Source organism: Cryptomeria japonica, chromosome 9 (genome assembly GCF_030272615.1).
Source record: "Cryptomeria japonica chromosome 9, Sugi_1.0, whole genome shotgun sequence".
Lineage (NCBI taxonomy): Eukaryota > Viridiplantae > Streptophyta > Pinopsida > Cupressales > Cupressaceae > Cryptomeria > Cryptomeria japonica.
In genome coordinates, this window is record NC_081413.1 from 720,115,999 (window position 1) to 720,143,420 (window position 27,422).

The following is a 27,422-nucleotide window of genomic DNA, read 5'->3' on the forward strand; positions in this document are numbered from 1 at the left end:
TTGCACACCTCAAACCCTCACGAGATCATCCCTTGCATTGCCATCACAAATTCTCCCCATTCACGGACTCTGTAACAGCATAAATTGTAAGGATCTGTTCATCTAAGAATTCATAATGACAGCAGCAAATGCAAATTATGATTAGATAAGTTGAGCACTGTGTATTCTCTGTGGTTGTTATTTGAGACTGAAATACTGTTTGCCTAAACAATTTTTTGTTTTCAATAACAAATTGGTGAATTGAAAATATGTTCTTTAGTACATTAAGTCCCAGGGTTATTACATAAATGCCTCCATTTTTTTGTAATTCTGCCAATGTAACTGGCAAGATTGAAAATGTATGTATGTTGCAGCGCCAACATTTAGGTGAAAAAGGTCTTAAGACAATTATTTATAAAAATGTGGTTGATGGTTTTTTATTACAGTAAGTTTAATTTTTGTGAGCAATATGTGCTTGGTAAACAGAATTAATCTTTATTTCCTGTTGGAAGTAATAGAGCAAAGAGATATTGAAAATTACTCATTCGGATCTGTTTGGTCTAATGGATATGGATTCTATGGAAAAATTTAACATTATGTTTCATTCATTTACGTGCCTCAAGATACTCTTGGATTTATTTTATGCATGTTAAATCTAAAGCTTTCACTTAATTTGAAGAATTTAAGGCATTAATTGAGAAGCAAACAAATTATAAAATAAGAGTGTTGAAATCTAACAATAGTGGAGAATATTGTTCTAGGGAATCTGACAAGTTCTGTAAACATGTAGGTAGTTTGGCAAAAGACTACACAATACAACCTTAACAAAATGAGATTGTAGAAAGAATGAAATATAACTCTAATGGAAATAGCCAGAAATATGTTGAGTGATACATAGTTGGATTAATTCTTTCAAGCAAAGGCTATAAATATTGCTTGTTACTCAATCAATAGATCTCCTTGTTCAACTCTTGCTGATAAAACATCTTATGAAGTGTGGACAAGTAAGAAGCCTTATGTTTCACATTTGAGGTTTTTAGTTGTGAGGCTTATGTTCACATGCTTCGGGGAAAGCAATCTAAAATGGATCCGAAAGCTCATAAATGCATTGTAGAATAAGAATTTATATGGTTATAAGATTTGGAATCCACTAACCCCAGAAAAATATTATTTTAGAGATGTGATTATCAAAGAGTTTAGAATTTTTTCCGGTTCTCAATGATCTAAGGAAAAAAGATGGGAAGAAAACAATGCATTTTGAGACTACAGTTGACTTACAAGAAGATGCATGCTTGGAAAAACAAATTGATGGATTAGAGGATGGCAAGGAAGAAGGTTCTTATGAGAATTCAAATGAGGGTGTATAGGATGAGCATACAAAAGAGCAGGAAAAGCCCTTTACTCCTACCTCGAGAAGGTCCGTGAAACAATAGAATTCATTTGACAAGTATAGCCCACCAAATTTTCATTGTGTATTTGCTTTATTGAATACTAACAATGAACCTAGATCTTTTAGGGAGGCTCTATCCTTAGAAGATAGTAAGTCTTGGATGTAGGCCATATAGGAGGAGATGATGACCCTAGATAGTTGTGATACATGGGATCTCGTTAGTTTGTCTGAGAGAAGGAACCCCATTGGTCGTAACTGGGTGCAAATGGTCAAAAAGCTATACAAGGCTAGACAAGAAGCTAAGGGCTACTTCCAAAGAGAGTGAATTTCAATAAAAACTCTATCATGTTGCTAATTTAAACTTCTATTAGATTCCTATCATCTATTAATATAGCTTATGATTTTGAGATTTAACAAATGGATATTAAGACTACTTTCTTCCATGGGGATTTTGTGGAGGAGATTTATACGCAATGACATGACAGTTTTGTTCTAAAGGGGAAGGAACTTTTGATTTGCAAATAGAAACAATTATTCTATAGTTTGAGATAGTCACTCAAGCTATAGTACCCAAATTTTGATGCCTTCAGATTGAGTTTAAGTTTTGTCAAGTGTGAGGAGGATCATTGATGCAAAAATACAAACACAATCAAATCCAGAAAAAACAGGAAGAAGGATCATTGTGTTTTTGTTAAAATTAATAATGATCAAATTAAAATCATGTCTTGTATGTGGATGACATGTTTATCATTAACAACAAGATGATAATTAGGGAGCTCAAAACTCAGCTGTTCGCAAATTTGTCATTAATGTCAATTAGATGCATGAAATCTGCAGAAACCCTAGTCTGATAAATGCAAATTGAATTGGCGATAAAGGACAAAAACATACCTTTAATCTTTAATATACTTTGCATCAATGAATTTTCAGATGACAGGAATACGTCAATCTGTGTATTATGTGTTTTGATTTCAGATTGTGCCTTCTTGTATCATGGAGATTGAAACAATGCTTATGAACATGTTTACAGTCAGACCGATATGTGTGTATATCAAATCTGTTGTTTTGTTTGGAACCATTTATTGTCTTCAGCAAACTTGTTATGTCAGCGAACTTATTACTAAAACCTTGTACAAAGGAATGTTAGGGCATTGGTTATAAATGCTCTATCAATTGTCTTCTCCCTCTGTAAATGCTCTATCAATTGTAATATTTTTAAAGGGAAAAAACTTCGATTTCTTGCAGTTGTTGTTGCATCCCGTCAAAACCCTACTTGCATTTCCAAAATATATGTCACGTCACCAAAAAACCATACTCACATTGCGAAAAAATTGTCAAATGGCATTAAAAATCTTAATATTCAGCACTTTTTGCTCTTTATATTCATTTAAGGTGAGTTTTTTGCAACTTTTTTGGAAAAAACCACAATTTTGGGGGAGTTTTTTGAGCACAAATCGGCACAATTTTTTCACTAAAATGCGGTGCTGATTTTTATTGTTACTCACCATCCATTCAAACGCACGACTACTCGCAAGTTTGGTGAGCAATCGCAGGGCTTTTCAACCCTGCTAGCACCCATCTCATCCCCTTTTATTTAGACATAATTCCAAGTGGATCTGCCTGCAACTAAAATGGAATGATGGGCAGTATGAAACTCCTCTTATCATACTAGTAAACAAGTGGCCCTATTGACTGAACATTATTTTCAGTTTTTCTGTGACTAAGAAAATGGCCAATTTTCAAAGGTTAAGAGCAGAAAATGGACGAATAGTTCTGAAAGCACCTAAACAGTAAAAAAGTGAAATCTAAATTTTATGAAATATCCTAAATTATACTAAAGCTAGCATAGATTTGTTTCACACAGTACTATAGAGTAAAAGCATAATATACCAACCTTGCACATCAATTTTCTTGCATCTTCTCCATCTGTATCTTGCAATTTTTTCTGCATTCCCAATGAAAGGAGTAGCAGAGGATATAGGCAAAATTTTGTTTCTTGGAACTGCAAAATCCATTTCCCTCCCCAATGTAATCATCCAAACTAACAGAAAAACAAGAGTTTCATATTGCATTTACCTTGCTTCCTTGTCTACAAATCATCTCGAAGATAGAACTTTAAGCACCCTTTAAAGCCATATGGTCTACTTCTATGCAATCAAAGACAAGCAAAAAAGTCAAGTCAAAGTAAAATAACCTGAAAGAACTCCACATATGCATAGATTTACATAGTTTTCAGATTTAACCTATGTTACCGAAAATGTCCCATTTTGCCCTTGGTACAAGTTCAAACAGAAATAGGCTACCCAAGGCAATAAGGCCATGCCTAGGCATTCCCATCTGCACCCAATCACTTCCAATGCCCAAAAAAGACAAATAACATCAATTTTCATAGTTTGAAAGCACAAAAACTATCATTTCATTTTGTCATTTGAAGCTAGCTGTTTTTTTTCTGAAAGGGGGAGGATTGCAAATGTGTCAAACACAATATGTAGGGAACTACAGGGAGAGCTAGCTTGTATGAAGAACTAATAGTCAAAGGTAAGTATTTTGCAAACTTCTTTCATGTTTTGAAGATTATCGAAGAATTATTTCAATTTTTCCCTAAAAACATTAAAAAATTAAAGAATTTTTTTATGAACATTTTTAATATTAATTTAAATTGTTTTTTGTTTTTATTATGTTTATATGTTTTTTTTATCGGTAATAATAGTATATTTTATTAACATTTAACAAAAAGTACATCATCAATTGAAAATAAAAGCAACATTAACCAGTCCTCCCTACTAACCGTAACAGATTTTTGTAGCATAATTCAATAACAAAAAACCATCTCCACCCGCCCAGCATAACCCTGACCCTACAGATGGATTCTTCCCACATAGCCCTAGGGCTTCAAAAATCTATACGATAGCTGTTCTAAACATACAAGCAGCCCTACAGCCCATCTGCTTTAAAGAATAGTAGAGACACCATGAAGCAGTAAAAACAAAAACATATAATTTTAGCAACCAAAAAATAACCAAGAGCCATGTTCTCATTCTTTCTTCACCCTTTTCAGAGACCTGTTCACCTAGTAGTCACTCAGCTCAAACCTCACCCATTTTTTGCCCTTCAACTGCACACCAGAGACCTCGGCCTGTTCCCTTTCTTTCTCACAAAGAAAATCCTTGAGTGCTTCCTACCCTATATTGTCCTCCATCTTCTGCTCCTCCCTATTCGACATCACAATCCAGAGAATGAAAGGTTGAAGAGGGGTCGTAATTCCCCAACTTGAATCCAATCGCCAACATTTGTTACAAACCCTATCCCTAGTTCCACCATCGCCATCAGAGACCGTATCCCAAACAGCCATTCTTCCTTGACACACATCATCATCACCCACTCTATCTCTTCCTTCTCTCCAAACTCCAACCCCACGCCAATACCATGAAAACAATATCGAAATTGGTTCGCTATCTGTGTTCCGCATTGATGAATTCTTCACCCAACAGAATGTCAATGATCTACATGAAGATGGGCTCATCAAAATTAAAAAAGACAAGCATCCTCTTCTCCATTACAATCCCCATAAAGGCTAATTGTTGTTTAGTAGTCATGAGAGAAAATTCGCTTCCACAAATACTCCTTTCTATCTCCACCTCAATGCACACTATGTCAAGAAACCACCTCTTTTGTCTGATTTAAAAGCTACCAACCTGCCATAATAAATTCCCTATTCGAAACATCATACCAAACCACCTTTGGCGGTATACGGTCCACCTCACAAACCCAGGCACACATTTTGGAGATCCTCCCAGATATCACAAGCCTACTCATCATTAATCAACAAGGCCAACTTTGACAACGTGTCAACTACGTCATTGCCCTCTCGTCTCAAATTTGAGACTTTAAATTCTAGAAAGGAGTTTAGAAAAAAATTTAATAATCTTGATATATTTGTTCAATTTCCACAATGGAGCTTCACCTTTAATGATAAACAATAATAATTAATGAATCTCTCTCAAGGTGGAGTCGATTAACCTCTAATTGTTTTGCCTTTTTGATTGCTAAAAATGCAGCATGGGCCTCTGCTTCATTATTAGTCCCATTTGGTAGTCTTTTTGCCACGAATGCCACCATATCACCATTTGAATCCCTTGCCATAAACCCAACTCCCAATGGTCCAAGATTCCCCTTCAAAGCACCATCAAAATTGACTTTAACCCATCCCTCATTAGGCTTGTTCCACACCACCTCCGCAATACTACTCAGAGTCGGATCAACCCGAGAAGGCCCATGAACAGGCCAATATTTAATGAGAGGCCAATTCAAATGAATAAAGCTATCCTCCTTGTTGAAGTTGACTCTAAAAGGATCAATCTAAGACACAGCAACACTAACTAGTTTAGATTTTGCAAACTTGATCCTACCAAATACTCAACAAACACGCTCCACTTTCTCCTAAAAAGTCCTCTTGTTTCTTTCCTTCCATATCTCCTAGATCATTGTTGAGGGACATATTGACCATATACAAGAGAAAATAAATTTCTTACCAAACGAAGGCCAACTTTGAAAGAGCTCCTTCATAGTAGCAAGAAAGGGGAGGTTCCAACCAAGCTTCCCTATAACAAACCTCCAACAGCTATTAGCAAAATCACATGGCAATAAGAAATGATCTAAAGTTTCAACATTTTCATTGCATAACATACATTTAAAGGGCCCCCAAAAACCAATTTTTTGAGGTCTCTCCCCTTAAAGTATTCTACCTTGCAAAGCTAACCACGAAAATGAACCAGCCTTTAGTAGGCATTTATTATTCCAGCACAGTTTGTATGGCCAGTGGTCCTCAACTATCGCAGCTTCAAGCAAATTATACCCAATTTTGACTAAATATTTTCCTTCTTTTGCCCCACACCAAATCACCTCATCATTTTCCCCTATAAGCATAACTTTCCGAACTGAGAAGATATGAAGCAGCAATCTATCCTCATCAGCATCCAGCCCTAACTCCCTAGTAGACTTCCATTGCCACTCCTCTCATCCATCAATCCGTCTTTTAATCATATAATTCACCACCTTCTGCCCCCACATGTCCTTAGTCTTTTGTTTAATATTGTTAATACCACTCATCCCCCCCCCCCCCAAAGCCAGAAAACCTTCCCGTGAGTTCCCAAAAATTGGCTTTCTTCCCATCACTAATCAGCCAAGTAATATGATCAGTAATAGCATGGCAGTAGGACATCATAAAGTTCCATATTGCAGAGCCCCAAGGCGGGTCCAATATGGTAAGTATTCTCCCTCTATCCCAATGATCCAAATATTTTGCAGCCAAAATTTGCACCCACGTCTACTCCAGGTTACAATACATATTCCATATAAGCTTTGCTCCCCTGGCCTCATTCATAAGTTGCCAATTTCTCAACCCAGCCCCACCCACAAACTTTGGTTTTTAAATTCCATCCTAGGCAAGTAGTGGGATTTTGTCCTATTCATGGCTCCCATTCCAAAAGAACTTGCGCATCTTATGCTCAATCACCATGATAACTTTGCTTGGAATTCATCAACACATCATTGAAAAAATAGCCGAAATAATAAATTTCAGCATAGACATATAATCAACCAAAGTTAACCATTTGCTCTTCCATCCGTCCATTCTCTCCAAACAACAATCAACCAAATTTTGCCATAAATTAGACCTGCATGCCCCTCCAAACGAGGGCATTCTCAAGAACATACCCAAGAGAGTATTCAATTTAATCCCCAATATCTTGGATATTTTCTTTTTGTTTATCAATTTGAGTGTTGAAGAAGAAAATTACAGACTTCTTCCAGTTAAAGCATTGGCTAAAGCTTCACTGTAAAGTTCAAGGGTGGCCTTCATACATCTAACCTCCCTAAAGGAGGCCTCACCCATCAAAAGAGTATCATCTACAAACTGGAGATGCGCGGTTGAATCAACCCCTCTATCAATCTTGACTCCTTTCCACAACCCCTCCCTCTGTTTCTTAGAAATAAGTCTACCCAAAGCCTCCGCCATAACAATGAATAGAAAGGGTGAGAGGGGGTCACCTTGCCTAAGCCCTTTGGAAGTTTGGAAAAAACCTTGCAAGCTCCCATTAACCAAAACCGAAACTCTTAGAATCAATACAGCTACGGATCTAAGCCCCCAACCATTGCAAAATCCAAACCGCTCCAGAACCTTCAAAAGGAAGTTTTTGTTCACTTGATCATACGCTTTATGAATGTCAAGCTTCACAAATATTCTATCACTACCCGCCAACATTATTGAGTGAATAGCTTCATGAGCTATAATGATACCTTCAACAATAGATCTATTAGGGGTGAAACCACCATGTTCTTCAAAGATAATAACATTCAAAGTCTTTTTCAATGTATCAACCATAACTTTGGAAATGATTTTATAAATCGTATTACAAAGAGAAATGGGTTTGAGATCCTCGAAAGATTGCACATATTCTTTTTTATTCCTCAACCACCCCCCAAATATCAAGCTTGAGCACATCCCAAAATTTTTGAGAAAATAATGCTAGAAAACGATCGGCACCTGGGGCTTTCTCCCCACCTAAAGAAAAGAGAGCAACTTTAACCTCCTCCAATTGAACAGGTGCTTGTAACATTGAATCTTGATCTTTAGAGATCAGTTTTGGGATAACATTGAGAATCTCCCTGTGAGCCTCCTCATTGTCAACAACATCACTTGCTAAAAAATTCTTATAGAAAATATTGCCTCCTTGTCGATGTCTTCAAGATCATTCAACAATTGACCCCCACTATCTTTAATCGAAAAGATTTTGTTTAGGAATCTTCTAGCTTTAACTGAGTTATGAAAGAACCTCATGTTGTGGTCACCTTCTTTGAGCCAACATTCTCTTGATTTCTGCTTCCAAAATACTTCCTCACACACGAGAATTTTCAAATATTGGGAATTCAAAAGTTCCTCTTCTAGAAAATCCTCATCAACAATACCATTTGTATAACTTTGTTATGAAGCTTTTCCAACTTTTGCTCGAGAAGCATTTTTTCAACAAAAATATCCTTAAAGTGAACCCTATTCCATTCTTTCAAATTCGCTTTGATATGCTACAAGTTTTTGGAAAAAATGAAAGTCTTGTTCCCACATCTAACCAGTGCATTTTGCCACCATTGAGCGATCAACTCCCGATACCCTTATGCTCTCAACCACATTTTTTCAAATTTCAACAGGCACCGCAACAGGATAGAATCATGCTGCAAGACCAAATATACCGAGTAATGATCTGAACTAAATTTAGGATACAAGCCTCACAAACAACTGGTTTCTCCATCCAATCCCTTGCCAAAAAGAAGCGAACCAACTTTTCCGCAATATTCAAGAAGCCCTCTCTCCGATTTATCCATGTAAATTCACCATTCTTGAACTAAACTTCTGATAAACCATTCCTTGTGACAAAGCTTTAAAAATCCACTTGCACTGTCCCAAAAAAACTTCTTCCACCTTTCTTGTCTACTACCACCAAGGTTGCATTAAAGTCACCACCAAGAATAAGCACCTTGTTATTGAGATTATGCATGCTATAGAAGTTGTTGCACAAACTCTCTTTTAAGACTCTAGCTGATTGGACCATAGACATTAATAAGATAGATTTCCCCATACACAACAAATGAATTAAGCCTAACCATCTACCAATACCCACCATGCTACACCATCTCACCTGAGGCTAAACTCGATTTCCAAATAAGACCCAGACCCCCAAAAGCACCATCTGAATCCACAAAAGCCCCTTCCCAGACCTTTAAGCTTCTAATAAAATTTAAGCCTTCATCCTTGTTCAACTTGATTTTCTAAAGCAACACCACATCTAGTCACAATTGATCAAAACACTGCTTAATCAGTTGCCTCTTGTCAGAGGCATTGCAGCCCCTAACATTCCATGATAATATTTTCATGGCTGCCGAGGAAAGGCATAGCCTTTCCCCAATCTAAGCATATTGTCCTTTGGCACTACCAGCAAGTTCTAACTTTGCCTTAATAGTCTTGGGACCCCTAGATTTCTTCTCACCATTTTTAATTTCAGCAGTAAAGGATTTCTTCTGACCTAGAGATTATTTCTCCAATATACCCTCAGAAGCATCAAGTCCCAACAGATCCTCATCTTCAACATTTGGGTGGGTTTCCCTTGCTCCACACACATTGATAGGAGAGCCTTCATCATCCTCTATCGTCAAGCCATTGAAAATTTGTTCTCTTATAGGGGCCTTCTGAATATCTTTAAACAAATGGTCGTCATTATCCATCTCAAAACAAGTAGCTTCTTCCTCACCATTTTCATTCCTTAAGTCCTTTTTTTGATTGTCATCAAAGCCATACTCTACACTATTTTTGAGAGGGGTCACTAGCTAGAACTCCCCTTCCATGTCACCCATTTCCTAGGAATCTATAACATCCTCTGATCCCAGATTCGCCCCATGCACCCTGTCCTCCAGCAAATGTTTTTCAGAGTTCGCACCAAGGAAATTGCCCAAAGCATCCCTCTCCTCAAAACAATTTGGGCTCAACCCCAAGCAAACAGTGTCTTCATCCAAAGCACACCCATTATCTTGACATTCGGCCCCCCTTTTTGGAGATGTCAATCCCCACACGATCGACATCGAAAGAAGTCAACTCCCTGCCTTTATCCACCATAGAAGGTTGTTGTAAACTTTGGTTTGGTACCTATTGTGACCTATTTCACACATCGCCCCATTGCAAATTGGGACCCCCAGTTGTTTGCTTTTTTTAGGGTTTTGTCTTAGCATTGCAATTTCATAAGTCTCTATTTTGGAGAGTTTGAGTTAGAGTTTTCTAGGAGTCATCCGAGCCAAATAGAGAAATCATGCCACAATCAATGTCTGAACATCACCAAAGCACTTAGAAGGCCCAAAGGATGAAAATCGCAATTGCTTTGGGTCAATTCTGATGCCTTTCTATTTTTTAGGAATTCTGCTTTTTGCTTTTTTTTGTTTTTTGTTTTTTGCTTTTTTGTTTTTTGGCACTTTGGGACCAATTTGAGAAGCAGCTTTTTGGCTTGCTTTTTGCTTTTTGGCTTTTTGGCTTTTTTGCTTTTTTTGCTTTTTCTGCTTTTTTGAAAGTAGACCTAGGATTGGGTCCCACAGGTCATGGTGACAGTGTTCATGTCTTAAAATCAAAAATTTATGTCTCCAAATGTAAAAAGCAGGGAAGAATCTCCAAGCAAGAGTTTGTTCCAAATGTTCCAAAAAGTCTATCAAGTGTCTGCACCAAGGGCGTGATCATAGAAGAATGGCTTATCAAGATGAAGTCCTCCCACCTTATGGCTGGACATGTATGAAGTCCGCCCCATCCAAGATGAACACAAAATCCGCCATGCCTAAGGCAAGGTCAAGTCCGCCAAGGCAAAGAGAAGATGGCTAACCACCGCCCAACACTTGGAAGAGGATGGCATGAAGAAGTTGAAGTCCACCACAAAGCGGCAAGCAAAACATGAAGTCCGCCTAGTACAAGGGAAGGATGTCCAAGGCATAGCAAAGTACGACCTAGGTATAAATGGAAAATGTCCAAGGTGTTATGAAGCCTGCCTAGGAAGTATGTGAAGATAGCAAGACAAGGTGAAGTTCGCCAAGGGAAGTAGAAAAACAATGTTCAAATGAAGTTTGCCATGCCACCAATGGCAAATGGCTTGGAAAATAAGAAGTTCGCCTAGAACAAATTGGCAAAATAATGTGCCAAGTCCACCAAAACATGGGAAAGTATTTCAAGCACATGGATAAATTCGCCATAGATAAAGTTCTGGAAAAGTTGGAGAAATTTTCGAAAGTCCAACACTTGGAAAAAAATTTGAAAACTCAACAATTAGAATTATTTTAGAAAAATAATTCTAACACAGAAGAATTTTGGAATTCGAGAGAAGAATCTAGAAGGTTCTATGCCAACTCGCTTAAACGAGAAGATTGAGTTTCCATTTTGGAAGAAATAAAACAAGTCCCAATTCGATGAACCCAAGGAAAATACAAAAAAAAAATGAAAAAAATAATAAAACATGAAATTCCTAAAAATTGGACTCCTCCAACTCTATATCTATTCAACTTGTCCCTTTCAAAATCATTATCAGGTTTGAAGATTGGAGTTCGATTGTGAAGAGGTTTTCTCTCTCTCTCAATGTTATGAAAGATTGAGTTTTGAAGAGGAATTCTTGAGGAAAGAATAAATTTTCTAAGTGAAGGACAAAGACTAGAGTGCTTTTTCTGAGTTTAAGACAGAATTTTCAGAGTTGAAGGCATATTTTCGCCAAAATCGGTCAAAAGTAAATTCCAAAAGTTCAAAAATCCAAAATTTTAACTGATTCCTTTCATTCTTCTTTTGTCTTGATCATTTTTTCACTTATTTACTGAGTATTTAGCTCAAATTCATCCATTTTTCAGTCTGATTTTTGGCAGGCTGAAAGTGAAATTTTCAAGTAAATCGTCCAAAATCAGAGTTAACTTTAAACTTCACGAAAAGTAATGTTGAATTTTTCATGTTTGTTGCAGGTTGATGACAACCAGAGGAGGACCTTTGAGGAAAGCTTATTAGATGAAGTTTGCCAGTAAAGGGTTGCAGCTGGAATCAAAAATCAATTCCAAATGGAAAAATGCCACAGACACCAACCTCGGGGATGTAGACTTCAAAGATTTCAAATAGAGAAAGTATGGGCTAGATAGATTTTTGCCAACACCTATTGCTCGCCGGATGATGAGAAATGGCATCGTCCAAGTGGCTGGATTTCCACCAGCTATGGAATGTGCAGAAGTTATGGTTGAATGTAATCAGGAAGGAATTTTCTTTGCCATCATTAGACCAGTCTTGAAGCAGAATTTGACCAAGGCATTGGATTTCTTCATCAGGAAAAACCTCCATCTCTTCTACTTTAGAACTGGTCCAGTGATGGCAAAGAACCTCCATCTCCTCGAAGAATCTCAAACTCGGAACTCAGGAATTTTCTTTGCCATCATTAGACCAGTCTTGAAGCAAAATTTGACCAAGGCATTGGATTTCTTCATCAGGAAAAACCTCCATCTCTTCTAATTTAGGACTGGTCCAATGATGGCAAAGAACCTCCATCTCCTTGAAGAATCTCAAACTCGGAACTCAGGAATTTTCTTTGCCATCATTAGACCAGTCTTGAAGCAGAATTTGACCAAGGCATCGGATTTCTTCATCAGGAAAACCTCCATCTCTTCTGCTTTAGGACTGGTCCAGTGATGGCAAAGAACCTCCATCTCCTCGAAGAATCTCAAACTCGGAACTCAAGAAATTTCTTTGCCATCACTAGACCAATCCTGAAGCAGAATTTGACAAGGGCATCAAATTTCTTGTCCGTCCAGGATGCCTTCCTAGGAGATAGCTCTTCACGCCACTTGTCTAGCATACATTTGTCTCTGGTTTTATTTTGGGAAACTCTATCTAGGGTTGTGTTGTCTTAATCTTAGTTGTTGATCTTAGATCGATCTCGACCCTTCATTTGTTTTCAGAAACTCTAATATAAACTCTCATTCTCTCATTTCAGTGTTGTAGAGAGATTTATGAAATTGTTGCTTAGAGCTATCTTGATAATATAAGTTCATTCCCAGCTTGCTTTGAAATCTTATTGTTATCACGTGGTTGCATGGTTGCATATCTTTCTTCAACATAGAATAGTTTTGTTTAGAGTAAATTTGCTTTCAAAGTTGTTAAATGAATGAAGGATTTGATAGTGCGGATTGGTGAAACTTTTGCTCATACTTTCTTTGAATAGATGATTTTTATTCAATGTGTAAAGTTAGCTTGAGCTTATACCGTGGATGCTTAACTTCTACTTTGGGTGAATATTGTTCGTTGGATGGTATCATTCGTAGTCTGAAAATTTCAAGCACAACCTTAGAAGATTGCACCTACTTTGTCTAGTTGTCCGTAGTGTGGCGAAACAAAGTATCGTTGATTGGTTTCATCTAATCTTTACCGTCTCCCAAGTTCTTAGGAGTGGTATAGTCGTATAGAACTTCTAAATCCCTATCCTTTTATCCCATTTTTTTTTAAGTCCAAAATGGAAAATCAAAAAAAAAAAAGCATTCATTGTTATATTCATCAAAGTCCTAATTTGTGATCAATATTAGTTGAGAGTAAGTCCCCCTTGTATTTCAACATACATTACCAAGGAAGCTATCCAACATAAAGTCGCTCGTTCGCACATATAAACCTTGGAGTCGTTGTGTGGTCTTTCTTTGCAATCTTGGCACATGTAGTGATTTTGTTCAAGAGAGGATAGGGTGTCGGGTGTCTTTGGCATTTTATTCTAATGTTCAGTGAATGATAAAACATACACCAACAAAACCCTATTAGCATTGTTTGGTTCCATACCCAGCAGATCTGAGGGGGACTCCCCTTTCTCATCAACTGTTGAACCCACAAAATTCTGATGCTTCTCAAGTACTTTATCCAAATCATGAAGTTTGTTCATAAGATAGTCTTGTTCTGTATCTTTATCTTTTTTATTGCTCACACAGTCTTTTGCTGAATGGCCAGCTTCCTTACAGATTTTACAATTCTCCACAATCTCTTCAACCTCAATCTGTTGCCACCACATCCCTTCAGCAAAACTGAACTCAATAGCTTTAGGGAGTGGTGGATGGGATTTCCACTGGATGCAAATTCTAGCATACATGCTAAAATCTTTCTTTTCCACCACCTCATCCGCCTTCAAGAACTTGCCAATACCATTCCCAATGGTTTTTAGGGTTTCCAAGTTCCAATATTCATGCAGTAGGTTATACAATCGAACCAAAAGCAATATTTCTTCAATGGTCGCCCAAACTAGATCAAAGTTTGAGCACCAGTCCTTAATATAGAAACCCATACCACCCATTAAAAAAGGACCATTGTTGAGAATCCATTGTTTTTCTCTAGCTGATTCGCAAGTGACCATATAGAACCATTGAAAAAGGTTTTCAATCCAAAATTCTTTGTAATGTCCCCACTTTGAATAGAATTTAATGGTAAATAATAATAATTAAAATTCGAAAGAATAAAATAATGAAATTAAAATTAAAAAATAAAAGAATATAATTAAATACAATTAAAATTTAGTTAAGTTAATGAATGGTCAAAAGACATGGAATGAAAAGTTGTGATTCTCTCAAACATGAGATATAAAGGGAGAAGAGAACCTCATTTAATAGGGGATAATTTGAGAATCAGAAGTGCAGATCTGATTTAAATAATAAGTGCAGATCTGATTATGAAAGGTTGTGTCCCTTTCAAAGGGCAGAAATAATGAAGAGTTGCACTCTTTCAAAGGGTGCTAATGGTGAAAGGGTGTGTCTCTTGCCAAAGGGCATACATGATGAAGAGGTGTGACCTCTCCTTCACATTGAGAGATATAAAGGAAAGGAATCAAAAGCATCTAGGGATATCACCATCGATCATATCAGATCAGAACTGTTATTAAGATACAGGCAGTAACATCTTTGTTCTTGGTGGTATGTATGGGGATGTTCTGAATATGTATGTTTAATATATGAAGCCTGATAATGTTCTTATGCAGAATTTAGTACTAATATTAATTTAGACTGCAATATGTATGATAGTCACTTAATTTCATATGCATTCATAGTACAGCAAGATGAGCCCCAAGGGTGAAAGAACTCATGATCCTGAAATCTGGGCTGTGGGCCCCAAAGGTGAATGGACTGAGGTTCCAGTAATCTGGGCTGCAATAGGGAGATGGTATTATCGCACCCTAGACAAGCAAGTCTCCCATCCAGGATTAGAAATTAGAAGGGGATTAAGATTAGGCCTGAATAAGGACAATGCCTAACTGTACTATAAGCATCACTAGTCATTAATTCGTAATTACTGTAACATGGTAGGCAGTGATGTATGTTTCTCTATGGGAATTGACAGCCTATAAATAGGGGACATTACAAATGGTATCAGAGATTTGATCTTGCCATCCTGCAGGGTAAACATGAATCAATGAATCATTCTAGTCAATAAGAAGGAATCTAATAATAAATGTATTTGCGTTTATGCTCTGTGTTTGCATATATCCATGTATATGCTCCATGTTTTTATGTGTATGCTCCATGTTTGGTTTATGCATGTTTATTCCATGTGTGTTTCCAAAGCCATTTCATATTGGGAATCATTTTCAACAACCCATAATCATTGCTTGAGGACAAGCACTCTTGAGTGCGGCCTTGAGTGGGGCGGATTGTAATGTCCCCACTTTGAAATAGAATTTAATGGTAAGTAATAATAATAAAATTGAAATTCAAAAGAATAAAAATAAAATTAAAATTAAAATATAAAAATATAATATTAAAATTTAATTAAGTTAATGAATGGTCAAAAGACATGGAATGAAAAGTTGCGACTCCCTTAAACATGAGATATAAAAGGGAGAAGAGAACCTCATTTGAGAGAGGATAATTTGAGAATTAGAAGTGCAGATCTGATTACGAAAGGTTGTGTCCCTTTCAAAGGGCAGAAATAATAAGAGTTGCACTCTTTCAAAGGGTGCTGATGGTGAGAGGGTGTGTCTCTTGCCAAAGGGCATACATGATGAAGAGGTGTGACCTCTCTCTCACATTGAGAGATATAAAGGAAAGGAATCAAAAGCATCTAGGGATATCACCATTGATCATATCAGATCAGAACTGTTATTAAGTTACAGGCAGTAACATCGTGGTTCCTGGTGGTATGCATGGGGATGTGCTGAATATGTATGTTCAATATATGAAGCCTGATAATGTTCCTATGCAGAATTTAGTACTAATATTAATTTAGACTGCAATATGTATGACAGTCATACTTAATTTCATATACATTCATAGTACAGCAAGATATTGACATATTTAGAGTCCCAAGCTCTTAACAAGTTCTAATTCCTTTTCCCTAAGGAGAGGCACGGTGTTATTAGGGAGAGGCGGAGTAATACCATATCATGATAGATGAGCCCCAAGGGTGAGCAAACTCATGATCCTGAAATCTAGACTGCGGGCCCCAAGGGTGAATGGACTGAGTTTCCAATAATCTGGGCTGTATTAGGGAGATGGTATCATTGCGCCCTAGACAAGCAAATCTCCCATCCAGGATTAGATATTAGAAGGGGATTAAGATTAGGCCTGAATAAGGACAATGCCTAACTGTACTATGAGTAACCCTAGTCATTAATTTGTAAAAACTGTAACATGGTAGGTACTAATGTATGTTTCCCTTTGGGAATTGACACCCTATAAATAGGGGACATTACATTCTTCCCCCACTACTCACCACACCACTTCCTGACTCTTGAAAAAGCCTGCCACTCACCTGCCCACTTCATGAAAAAGGACCTCTCTCGAAACATCCTCGCCACCTCTTGCAATTCAATATTATCAACTTGCAAGGGAATAAAACAATTCTGACAAGTCTCTATACATTTTTTTTCCTATCTTTTGTGTTCTCCTGGGTCTTTGGCTTCCAGACTTTGCCTTCAACTGCTTTCCATCCACCCCTACCTCCCACTGAGATCTCTGAGTAGCCCAATCTATTTGGCTGGTTTTGGGCTCATACCCCATCATTTCATCCCTTGGTTTGAAAAAAAGGCTTCCTACCAATTATTGGATCCTCCCAAACCCAACCTCAAGGTCACCACATTGTATTGCTTTACCGTTGGACCCTTCTTCAACCACAGCCCATATTCCCCCGACCATGCCTGAAATGTTGAAACTCTAGCATCCGCTCGTGCCTCTCCATCAGCTACTCCCAGATTTACTGCATTTTATTATGTTTATATGTATCGTAAGGGTTACATTGCATTTATTTTTTTTAATTCTTCTTATGACAGCAACATATTCAAAATGACTACTAGTTCAAGTTTAGTGGCCCTAGAGGCCCAGGTAAGTAAACATTTCAAACATGATCAAGGATCACATCTTTGTCAATATGTTACAGTGATCAAACAACTTGCTAGAGGTGGGGCTTGTGTTTGGCATTGCAGTCACAATGAAGTCAAACATATGAACTCGTGTAGTCAAGTGAAAGCTCACATTTGTGCTATGTTCAACCAAGGCACTAAAGTTTCTCAAGGAGTTGCCAAAAGAACAAATTATGGCATATATTAGAGAACACGAAGAAATTGATGCTGTGAATAAAAGAGCAAAACCAAGATTCCATCCTTTAGCCATGAAAGGATTAGGGAAACCACTTGTAGCATCTCCTTCAATAGTGGTTGCCTCACATCCTTTATTAGAGACACTATCTACCCAAGAAGTTCCCTCTATTTCTTCTTGCAAGACAAGCTCACTGGAGATGGCATTTCAAAATGAGGCAAGGGATATTGCAGATTAGCACATTGCATGTTGCATTTATGCCAAGGTTCTTCCTTTAAACTTGGTAAGATCACCATTTTGGTGCAAAATGGTGATGGCAATCAGTCAAACACCCTCTTACTACACAAGTCCTAGGTATGAGAAGGTTGGCCAAAAAAAAAAATTATAGACACGTCACTAAAACCAATGAAGGATTCATGGGTTGAAACAAAAATGTCCAATGCTTCTAATGGATGGAAATATTGTAAGAACTGACCTTCAACAAATGTCATTACAATGGCCCCTAGAAGAGCAACATTTCTAAAGGTGGTTGTTTGTGAGTGGCAAGTGAAGGATGCAAAATTCGTTTTCAAAATCCTCATTGAGTCCATAGAGATGATTGGTGCTATGAACATTGTCCAAGTCATAATGGACAATGCAAAAAATTGTAGGGCGGCAAGCACTTTGGTTGAGGAAAGGTACGAACACGTTTTTTGGACACCATGTACCATCCACTCCCTCAACTTGGTGATGCAAAAGATTGGCACTCAAAAAAGAGTGGATGAAAAATGTATACACCAAGGGTGAGGACATCAAAGGTTCATAATAAATCATAGATATGTCACAAGTCATCTACAAGACTTTCTCCAATTTAGAGTTATAGATAAATTTATAAAATTAAAAATTTTATTTTTATCTTTATTTATAGAACATTTTTCCTTATTTAAACTTTAATTTCTCATTAACTTATTAATTTATTTTTTACACTACATGTTGCTGAGACTCATTTCACATTGCACACAATCATTTTGAGACTACTTGTGAATGTGCAAAAGGCATTGAGCAAAATGGTCATTAGCAACCAATGGAGTGTGTGGAGGCAATCGAATTCAAAAAGAGACCAAAAGATCAAATTATTGATCCTAGATGATGAGTGGTGGGCTTGTGTGGACTATGTCTTGAGTTTCACTAGGCCCCTCGTGAGTATGATTAGGTTCATATACAGATTGACTGTGTTTGGGAGAAACCTATGATGGCATGGACTCCATGATAGAAAAAATAAGGGTCATAATAGCAGAGGAGGATGACCTCAAAGAAACATTTTTTAAGGGTGAAAAAAATCATTCTCGACTGTTAGAACAAGATGACCATGCCCTTGCATCTCCTTGCATATGTATTATCTCCCAAAAATTACAACACAAAAATACTTTTGCCTAGGAGCATGACACAATATAGAGACAATGAAGTTGTTGATGGATTCTTGATTGTTGGAACAAGATGACCATGCCCTTGCATCTCCTTGCATATGTATTATCTCCCAAAAATTACAACACAAAAATACTTTTGCCTAGGAGCATGACACAATATAGAGACAATGAAGTTGTTGATGGGGACAAAACAGGGATGGGAGGATGGGAAATTGCCGTTTCCTAAGCGTCCCTTTTTAGGTAAAAACACAGGGGACGTTTTGGGGACGGGTGTTGAGCAGTAGGGGATGGCAGGGGATGGCTAGCTGTCCCCAAGACAGCCAGGGGACCCCTAGAGGTCCCCCAACCATTCCCCGAGACAGCTGACCATCCCCTATGGCTCAGAATTTTTTTAAGTCCAAAATAAATAAAAAAGCACATTTTTTATTTACAATAGAGGTTCGGCTGGCCCCACCAAGACCCCAAATAAACATTAAAATATAACAAACTCTAATCTAGTGCATAAAAAAAACAAAAGGAAGAAAAAGACACTCATTTTGACATTTGCAAAATAGGAAAAGAGCAGCAAGAAGAGAAGAAGCAGCTGGTTAAGGAGTGAACAACAGGTGAAAGAGGAGCTTAGGCCATCAAATCTGCTCCATTAGAGGTTGAAGAGGACAAGAAACCTCCAGGATTGCTTGGGGTTCCATTGATTGAGGAGGCAGCCCCTCATATTGATATTGACTCAGACAGAGACTGTAGCTCTGATCTTGATTTAGACTCTTAGTCTTAGACCTACCATGTGCTGATTATGGACAGCCATATATTTTCTTAGTTTATCTTGACATTATAATAGACATCTGATTATGGACTTATATGTTTTATATTTTCTATTTACAGTTTATGTCATCTCATAGTTATGGATGTTTAGTATTTAATATTTATCATTCTATGTCTATTATGGATGTTTATGACATAAGTTTGTTGGCAATGATTGATAAAAGCATTTCAATTTTGGTAAAATGTTTGCCAATTCTCTTGTGAAATCTCAATTCATGTCTAATGCAATGTATTAATGTCTCTGATGAATGTTTTACCATTGTTATGATATGCATATTTGAAATTTCTCTATATTCGTCAAACCCCCCCTATTTTTTTAACAGCCGTCCCCTGCTGTCCCCCCAAAAATGACCCAAAAGTACCCCCTGTATCGGAAACATGTCCCAGCATCCCCTGCCATCCCCGTCCCTGAAACTCCGTGGAACATAGGTTAGGACTGAATTTGGTGGATTCATCAAGACAAGATCGTAGTATTTGTGCTCTTTGAAACAAATACGAGATGGATGCTCGTACATTGTGATGCAGGAGCATCCGCCAGCAGAAGATGAAACATAAATTTCAGTTAAAATGCAAAGATCTGGAATAACAAATCGACTTCTAGTCTTCAGACAATAGAATGTTGTGTTAGAAATGCAGAAAATGCAGCAGAGAAGACTTAGGGATATGCCTTTCTATTTACCACACATTGCATTGGGATTTGAAGAGTTTTGCTTTCAATCGAAAAGAAAACAATGAATAAAAGATAACAGCATTGAAGAAAAAAGAGGTATGCAGAAAATGATATGTGGCAAATGAATAGAAAGAGGTGCCAGGTAAGAAGATGAAGAGTTTCTAGTGCAGATTACAAAGATAGAACAGAGATAGCATAGAACAGAGAGGGGCTGCTGCATAGGGAGTATTAGAGGAGAACTACACCCAAATTGACAGAGGGCAAGAACAGCAAATTTTGTAAATTTCAGATAAAGGAAAATGTTGAGAATGGAAAGAGGGAGAGAAGGTAGAACAAGTGCCTTAAGCAAAGGATAAAGCACTGAAGACAGAAGTAAGTGAGTGCTGGATACAAATGATAGTGCGCAGCAACACAAAATTGGTGCAAGCATCGATTTTCTAATACAAAACAAAGAAAACAATAGTAAATGCGTTGCAGATTGATAGAATGTTAGGGCAGGAAGGGAAGACTCGATCACAATAAACTTATGAGTGCTGGACAGTTAGAAGAAGTGTGCAGAAAACCAGAGGACTGTTTGGAGAATTGGTGAGTGACAGCATGAAATAAGGATGGAAGCATGGCTGAGCAGAGAGAGACGCCAAAGTTGGAAAAATATGTGGTGAGCGAAATAAACCAGTAACATTAAACAAAAGAAAGGAGAAATTAAGGTTCGTAAGTTATTTCATGATAACCATGGCAAGTTTCACTGTGGGTAATTTATTGTTTGTAATGAGATAGCTGTAGTGAATTTGATCATGGGAATGTGTGTGTAAAGAAGAATGTTTTGCTTGTTGAGTTTAGTATAAGATTGGAACATTGAGGGAGTTTAGAGAATTGACAAGTGAAATTTGTGTAGGATTTTAATCCTAATTACAATATTAAAAATGTTATTTTTTTCATATATTGTGGTTTGAAATGTTCTTTAATAAATGAATCTGTAGACTCTTTTTTGCATTCATATTTGTTGTATAGGTTGGCTGCAAGAGCCCGGCTGTTTGATAAGACCCCTGGATCTTGACTGCATCACATGGTGATATCTCCATGGAAAAGTTATATGTTCCTCCAACCACTTACAATCAATATTCTATCATAGGTAAGTATTTCTAAGTTTTAATTTTAAACGTTCTTATTTCTTACTATTCTTTCTCATTTTTAAGTTGCATTAACTTTCTCTCCAATTTCAACAGGTTGCAAGTTATTTTCTGCTCAGCAAAATTGGAGTTCATACTCATTTATTCACTTAGTTGGCTGCAACCAGTTCACTGCAAAAAAACAAAAGATTTGGTCTACATTCATTCCAACTTGCCCCTCCTATCACTTAAGGAAGTTGACTACAAAGAAAGGACAACAAAGAATTGGGATATAGCCCCTAAGAGTGCCAACATAGATGCATCTGTTTTAGAGCTTGCCAAAGTCAGTATAGATGACAATAAGGCTTCTACACATGATGTTCATGCAGCTAGTGGGAGTGACAGTGCAGTTTCTTGTGCTTCAAATGAATTTGAAGTTGAATGAACTGATGGCTTTGATCTAAATGCTTTTAGTGGAGAGGAGTAGAGAGATACAATTTTTATTTTGTATATAGATTTTAGTTTTACTATTTTCAAGTTTTGTAATCATCTAACTCTTTGAGTTGTGCATATCGATGTATTGTATGATAATATCAAGTTATAACATTGAATTTCAGAATAATTAATTATCTTTTCAATTCGAAATTTCAAAGAATGAAACCTAGATATATGATATTTACAAAATTAAATGTTATGATTCATGATTATAATTTGACATATAGATATATGAATGATTAAAGAATTTATGAAATGTATTTTCAATTATATTTTTAACTTATTTTTGCTATCAAGTATCAAATTTTGTATTTTTGTTTTGCATTCTTTTTGTATCTTAATATATATGCAGCTGTATCCATAACCAAGGAAAAAACAATTGTCATACCAGCATAGCCAAATCAGAAATGCCAGCCCATTTCCATACCCGTATGGGCAACTTAGGATTTAATACATATACAACTCAATAAATGCACTGTCAAAGCCAAATGATGATTATATATCATAAAAGAATGGTTGGGACCCTTTATGTCATGCCCCCGCCACAACACCAGCAGATTATTACTATAAAATACTAAATCACACTCTTCAAGGGAAGAAAAGACTCCTATATACTGATCAGATCCTTGTGAATAATCTAACACCTAACAAATACTGGTTGGAGATCCTAAGTGCTGGTAGGCCATTCTTATCTTAAATACTAGTCAGTCACACTTAGATTAAACCTAGTCAGCAGGCAGGAAATAATTAATTAACAATTACATAGTGCTTGGAAAGGGCAGCACTTCTTTGTAGGGTCATATCTCTCCAAACTGAAGGGTCATTGATCCAACCACCAATGAAGGTATAAAAGAAGGGAATCACATTCGGTTAAAGGCATCAATTGATCAAGTCTGATTCTGAATAGAATACAGAGGAAAGATAGACGCCTATAATATTTAAAAAAGTGATTGGTATCCCACATGATTGTATCTACTATTTATTTGTTTACAAATCTCTTACGATGCTATAATTTATTTATTTAACTGACTTGCCAATCCATCAAGAATTATAAGATTAGTAATTATTTATCTAATTTCCATCAAGCAATCATATCTGGAATCAATGTGAAACGTTTGGTAGGGAGATGCAGCACTCCCAGTTCCCTCATCAACTACGCCAACCAAGTTGGATTGCTTGTGGGCCAAGGGGCCAAATGACTTGGAGGCTCATTCCATGCCCTTGGGCTTGGTTGAGGAGGGCAGTCTCCTGGCACCCTATCATGCTTTCCCATCACATTCAATATGGTTGGCTGATGGAAATAAGCTATAAAATGGATCCATATGAATTCAGGATATTTTATTTTCAACAGGGATTATTTATGAATATAATGCTTGGTATTAATTAATTACAATTATTTCTATGTTTAACTGCAATTATGTAAATTATTTATAGAATACTATTTGTAATTAAATTGTATTGTTTGAATTGTTATTTTGGGCAAAAATCAGGTATATCCCCAAAAGGGGACATTACACTATAGCCACCACTCAAAACCATATAATATGATATGTTAAAAGATCCAAAATATGGACTAAATGCTAGAACTTCAGAAGTAATCTATAATATTAGTAAACAATTAATCCTCCTCAGAATGATATAGCCTTATATGATGGTAAAAGAGAGCTAAAACACAAGAAAGAAACATCAGATATACGTTATCAATGGTAAAGCTGTAAATCTGATCTACATAGTTACAAGAACTTCAGAAATACCTAAAAAATTACAAAATAATTCATCCTTGTCAGATTGATGACCATACCTAATAGCAAAATATAGCCAAAACACAAAATAATATGAACTGAGATAAAGAGGCATCAAAAGTATGCTGTTAATGGTAAAACTGTAAATCTGTCCTACAGAGTTACAACATAGTTCATCCAAATTCCCTATAAAACTGAAGGTTCCCTTATCAGGTTCAAAACATGCTCAAGGACTCAAAGTTGACATCACACACTGCAGATCCTATCTTATACTTCATGCAAAGTAAAGAGCAACCCAAATCATATTTATGGCATATGAAACATGTATGCACCACAACCATTACAGCAGGGCATTTCAAATCTTCAGCTAAAGTTTAAATTTGACCAGTTACCAGCCATTTTACCAGTCAATTTCGAGAAGATATCATCTTTATTTGCAATGTTTGTGGTAAGAAATTAGAAAACATAACATAACATTCCTGGTACGGATTACATGTATAACTTATCTGGAAATGAATGAAGCTTTTTAAAACATTTGAAAAAATCAATATCTTTGATTGCTTCAAGTTCATTTATGGAATGAACACAAATTGTACAACTGTGTGAAAATGTATTAAGATAAATTTACTTTAGAAACTTAAGAGGTAGAAGGCATTCCTCAACCTACCTTCATCGGAGCTCCACTGATGACAAATGTCCTTCAGTGAACAATAAAGATGCGTGGAAGTGGGTATCTGCTCCCAAAGAATGCGATCAGCCAAATAGCATTTTTGAGATGAGAGTAAAATCAACTAATTGATTCCACCCGGACTGCAATAAAGCGGACAGGAATCCCCCCATAAAAATGATCTTTTGATTTTATGTGACAGTTAACAGAGAAAGCATCCCCGCCCAAGTTGATAATGAATGAACTCCCATGCAAGGTAATTGTATTTTTGGCACAAGCTATCTCTGTATGCATAGCAATATGCATGTATGTATGTCTAGCTCGACATACCAAATAGAACCAATTACCCAGGAAGAATATGCAACCTTATATTATCCATCCACAATGTACTGGCTACCATTAGTTTCCTCTCTCCTGTCACTATTAGGAACAAGACCAACTGCTGGTTGTTGCACACTTCGTAAGATTTGGGATACAGCAGGATTAAGAGAAACCCCTTGACCAGTTATGTCACTCCCTTGACCAGATAATTGTCCAAAAAGGGCAAAGAAAAGAGTTGAAATTTGTTGTTGACCTTGAGCTAACTGTGCTTGTAGTTGCATAATTTGAGTCTGGTGTTCCATTTGCAAGTTCATCATAGTCTCCATCCATTGCATTTCTGCCCTGTCCCTCTTTTCTTCAAGACATCTCCATCTATGTCTTTCTTGCTCTCTCTGTTCCTGCTCTCTCAAATTTCTTTCCCACTCTTGCTCTGAAATCACTCTTTCCATTTCTTCTCTCTCCTTTTCTCGTATCTTTTCCCTTTCCTCCCTTTCCCTCTGGCGATCTTCTCTCTCTCGTTCTCTCTCCCGTTCTACTTCCTCCTTCATTGCTGTCCTCTCTTCCATCTCAATCTCCCTTCGCCTCTCCCTTTCATCTCTTCTCATCTCAATATCCTTCAATTCTGCAAACTGAGCTCCCAAAAAGCCCAAAATTTTGGCATCATAGATGAATGCCTTGTCTACTTTCTTCCTCCTTTTCCTATTCCTCTGAATCAAGCTATCATCCTCTTCCTTCTCCCCATCCTCCTCGCCACTTTCTCCTTCACTGTCTCCTTCCCCTTCTCCTCCATCATATTCGAGACCCCCAAAGCCCAGAGCTAACATGCCAGACCCATTCTCGCCCCCTTCCTGCGCAACTCTTCCTCCACCATAAGAACATATGCCAAATGGTAAGTCTGTATCTCCTTCAACCATACCATCAATACCAACATCTCTTTGAAAGTTCTGGCTTCTGTTCCTTACCCCAAACCAAATCCTTCCCTTTCCAACACCATTTCTCATGTTGCCACCCGCATGAATACTCCCTCTAGGAACCATGTCATTCAGGTCTAGCTCAACATCTCCAAACACTTCCTTGTATTTGAGAAAATTAAGCCAGTGGGTAACACCTTCCTCCCAATCATACTCCTCCTGATCTCCACCATTTCCCAGATGGTCAACATTATTTTTTCTGATTTTCTGCTTAACGCCCAGATATTGATGCCTCATATTCTGCACTTTCGTTGACGCATCCCTCCAAGTCCACTCCCAAGGAAAGGCAACAGGGTCTTGTGCATGGTGCATGGCATTCACATATTCTGCAATGGGTTCAAATTTTCTCTCCCTAGTTTTAAGCTTGCCCAAAACACCAGATCTAAGAAGCTCCCCGTATTTATTAATAAGTGTCTCTTCCTCCTCTTCAGTCCACTTCTTCCTCTTCATATGGGCAGCAGAAATTAGCTTTCTGTGGCGCTTTGCAGCTAGGCTTGAAACCAGAGAGGGCTCTGAAGGTTCTCCATGGTCTGTAAATATCACAGGTATTCTGTCATCTATGTTCATTCTCAATTCAAATGTCCAGCCTCAAATCTCGCTAGATCAAACAGTAATTCACAGAACTTGAGCCCTAGATGGAAAAGTTAGCCAAATCAATGAACACAGACGATCCAAATTCCAATTCCAAAGGCAGTAACCACTATCATTCAAATTACATCTTTTTAGATTAAATTTAGTGCCAAATAACCACTTTTAAATCAAACCCAAATTACATCTTTTCCACCGGAATTTAGTTCCAAGAAAGCACATTTGAATAAAAACCAAATTACAACTTTTCAATCCAAATCTGGTGTCAAAATCCCACTATTGAGCAAAACCCAAATAGATAACTATGGTGGAAGCCCTACAAATGTTCAGAATTGAATGCACAACAGACCAATGAGAACTCAAATTCAATCCCAAGCTTCAAGTCAGCTTTTAAGTAGTTGGTACTCACTGAAAGAATATGACCCTCTTCAATGGCACAGTCCCGGGCCTCGTTGAGGTGCCTTTAATATTCAAGTGCAAGGCCGGCTGTCTTGGAAAATCTTCTATACTAAAACAGACCAATCCAGCCCAATCCGAGATACCGCATTTATCATTACCTTCCAATGGTTAGAGGTAAAAAGTGCATCCTTCGCACCTTTTAGCTCTTAGTTTTGGTCTCACACTGCTTCGTCGTCATACAGTATGATAATTTGTCTACTGTGTAATTATGTATTTGTGTATGGGAGTTTTGGCATTTTCCCTGGTTCAGGTAGTTTTGTGTAGGAGTTGGCATTTTTCAATCTAATTTTATACAATTAAGTATTTAGATCTTATTTTCATTTTTTATTTCTTATTTTGAGTTAAATTTGTATGTGTAGTTTTTAACTTTTTTCAATATCATGTGTAGTTTAGATTATCAATTTTTCAAAATCAAATTTAATTTTAGGTTTAAATCTACTCATTTAAATTAGTCATTATTTTTTTATTTGGGTATGAAAAATTCAAAATTATATGTTAGGGCATGTATAAAAGAACAAGACCCTAGGTAATTTAATCATCTAAGAGTTGTTAGCAAGAAGGAATAATGCAAACCACACAATCATCACAAGAACACTAAGACAAACATAATAGCGTTAGCATTTACATTCATAAGAATAGATATAGCTATTGCATCCTGTATCTACAAAACTCAAATAATCTAAAGGTTTGTCTCAAGTTAAA

General features: G+C 37.1%; 1 protein-coding gene across 8 annotated transcripts in view; it reads right to left on the bottom strand.

Annotated features, from left to right (window-relative positions):
* Positions 1-26,932, bottom strand: part of LOC131035277 (uncharacterized) — a 53,419-nt gene extending 26,487 nt beyond the window's left edge. The window contains exons 1-3 of one of the 8 annotated variants that reach the window (XR_009103943.2): positions 24,382-26,932; positions 3,446-3,513; positions 3,257-3,314 (exon numbers count right to left, since the gene is read on the bottom strand). Coding sequence is in view for 2 of the 8 variants with exons in the window: in XM_057966950.2 (XP_057822933.2) it covers positions 24,753-26,240 (1,488 nt within the window). In the remaining 6 variants the exon portion in view is untranslated. Of the gene's footprint in view, positions 1-3,256; positions 3,517-24,125 lie in introns of those variants that run through there. The other 7 variants (XR_009103941.2, XR_009103940.2, XR_009103942.2 and 4 more) reach the window with 7 other exon arrangements.
* Positions 26,933-27,422: the final 490 nt, after the last annotated feature.